The sequence below is a fragment of the Etheostoma spectabile genome, chromosome 5, assembly GCF_008692095.1.
Source record: "Etheostoma spectabile isolate EspeVRDwgs_2016 chromosome 5, UIUC_Espe_1.0, whole genome shotgun sequence".
NCBI classification, from domain to species: domain Eukaryota; kingdom Metazoa; phylum Chordata; class Actinopteri; order Perciformes; family Percidae; genus Etheostoma; species Etheostoma spectabile.
Genome location: NC_045737.1, coordinates 14,013,811 through 14,015,030, shown reverse-complemented (window position 1 = coordinate 14,015,030; position 1,220 = coordinate 14,013,811). Strand labels below are relative to the sequence as shown.

General features: G+C 42.3%; 1 protein-coding gene across 2 annotated transcripts in view; it reads right to left on the bottom strand.

Annotated features, from left to right (window-relative positions):
* Positions 1-1,220, bottom strand: part of fras1 (Fraser extracellular matrix complex subunit 1) — a 242,061-nt gene that overhangs the window by 34,788 nt on the left and 206,053 nt on the right. Inside the window, exon 42 of one of the 2 annotated variants that reach the window (XM_032515432.1) lies at positions 843-999. In XM_032515432.1, coding sequence (XP_032371323.1) covers positions 843-999 — 157 coding nt within the window. The remainder of the gene's footprint in view (positions 1-842; positions 1,000-1,220) is intronic. The other variant, XM_032515434.1, reaches the window with a different exon arrangement.

Here is a 1,220-nt window from a genome sequence, read left to right as displayed (position 1 = left end):
GTTCAAATGACTCTGTACGCAATCGGAAAGTCCTTCAACCAATCAGAACAACGATCCAGGTGACAGAGAAGCGACAGCGGCATCAACGGGTTTCTGCGCTTCGATGGCCGCCGCTATGTTGAATGTAAACAGGAAGCTGCTTGAGCGCTTCTCTATCGTCATCGTGTTAAATAGTGCGGCAGGTAGACAATACAGTTTGTGATTGGTTCCCACAAACTTGTGAATTGAATCAGAAGAATTAAAAATGCAGGCTTCCAGACCGAGCTGCAGGGCGAAAACAAATCGCCGGCAGAGTGGGCGGGGTTTACCCAAGTCTAACCAAAACCTTGATGAACACTTTCATCCAGGATGTGGCGCTAAAGTTCCGCTGAAACTCTAGTGAAGAATTGTGACTTCTGCAGTGTACATCTCTATCTCAGCTTTATTTCATTTTTTTTCTATTTTATTGTTTATTTTTGCAGGGACAGTGCACAATTAAAATTAATTCCACCAGAGGTAGCTAGCAGCTAATTTGCATCATCCGGAACAGAAAGCTAAAACTATTGCAATCTCATACAACAGCCCTGGCATAAATTCTCCCTTCATGAAAATTTTAATGTTCCATTTTTGTCGATTCAATGTTTTGGTTATTTTGAATTGTGTTGCATCATACTGAGAGGAGTTGCTAATATTGTGTCGAACCCCTTTATGTTACTGATAGAAGACTAGAAGTCAAAGCTCCTCTCAGTTTAATGAAGGCAGGATTTATTGCAGGGTTGTTGCATTTGACTGCATTATTTTTTTAGACAGATAGACCTAATAACTGAGTGTAAGCCTATACACAGTAGTATGCCAGTGCTCACCGTAGGAAGGCTTCCTGACGATGGTGAAGAGGATCTCGTTCTCCGGTGTGTCCTGGTCGTGGACGCTGAGAGACGAGTTAGTGATGACAACTCCAGAGTTTTCCTCCACTTGAATGCTGTTGACCGCCACCACTGGCTCTCTGTCCTCTTTACTCTGCTTAGAGAGGAGAAATAAAACACTTCATAAGATAACACTCCCAGATTCCTGCAATCAAATGGATTTTTTAACATTAAGTCAGTTTTTTTATAAACACACTCTATACTACCACCTCTACATTCACAAACACCCCAATTCTTACAGCATGCAAACAGCTCACATGCAAATACACACACACACACGCACACACACACACACACACACACACACACACACACACA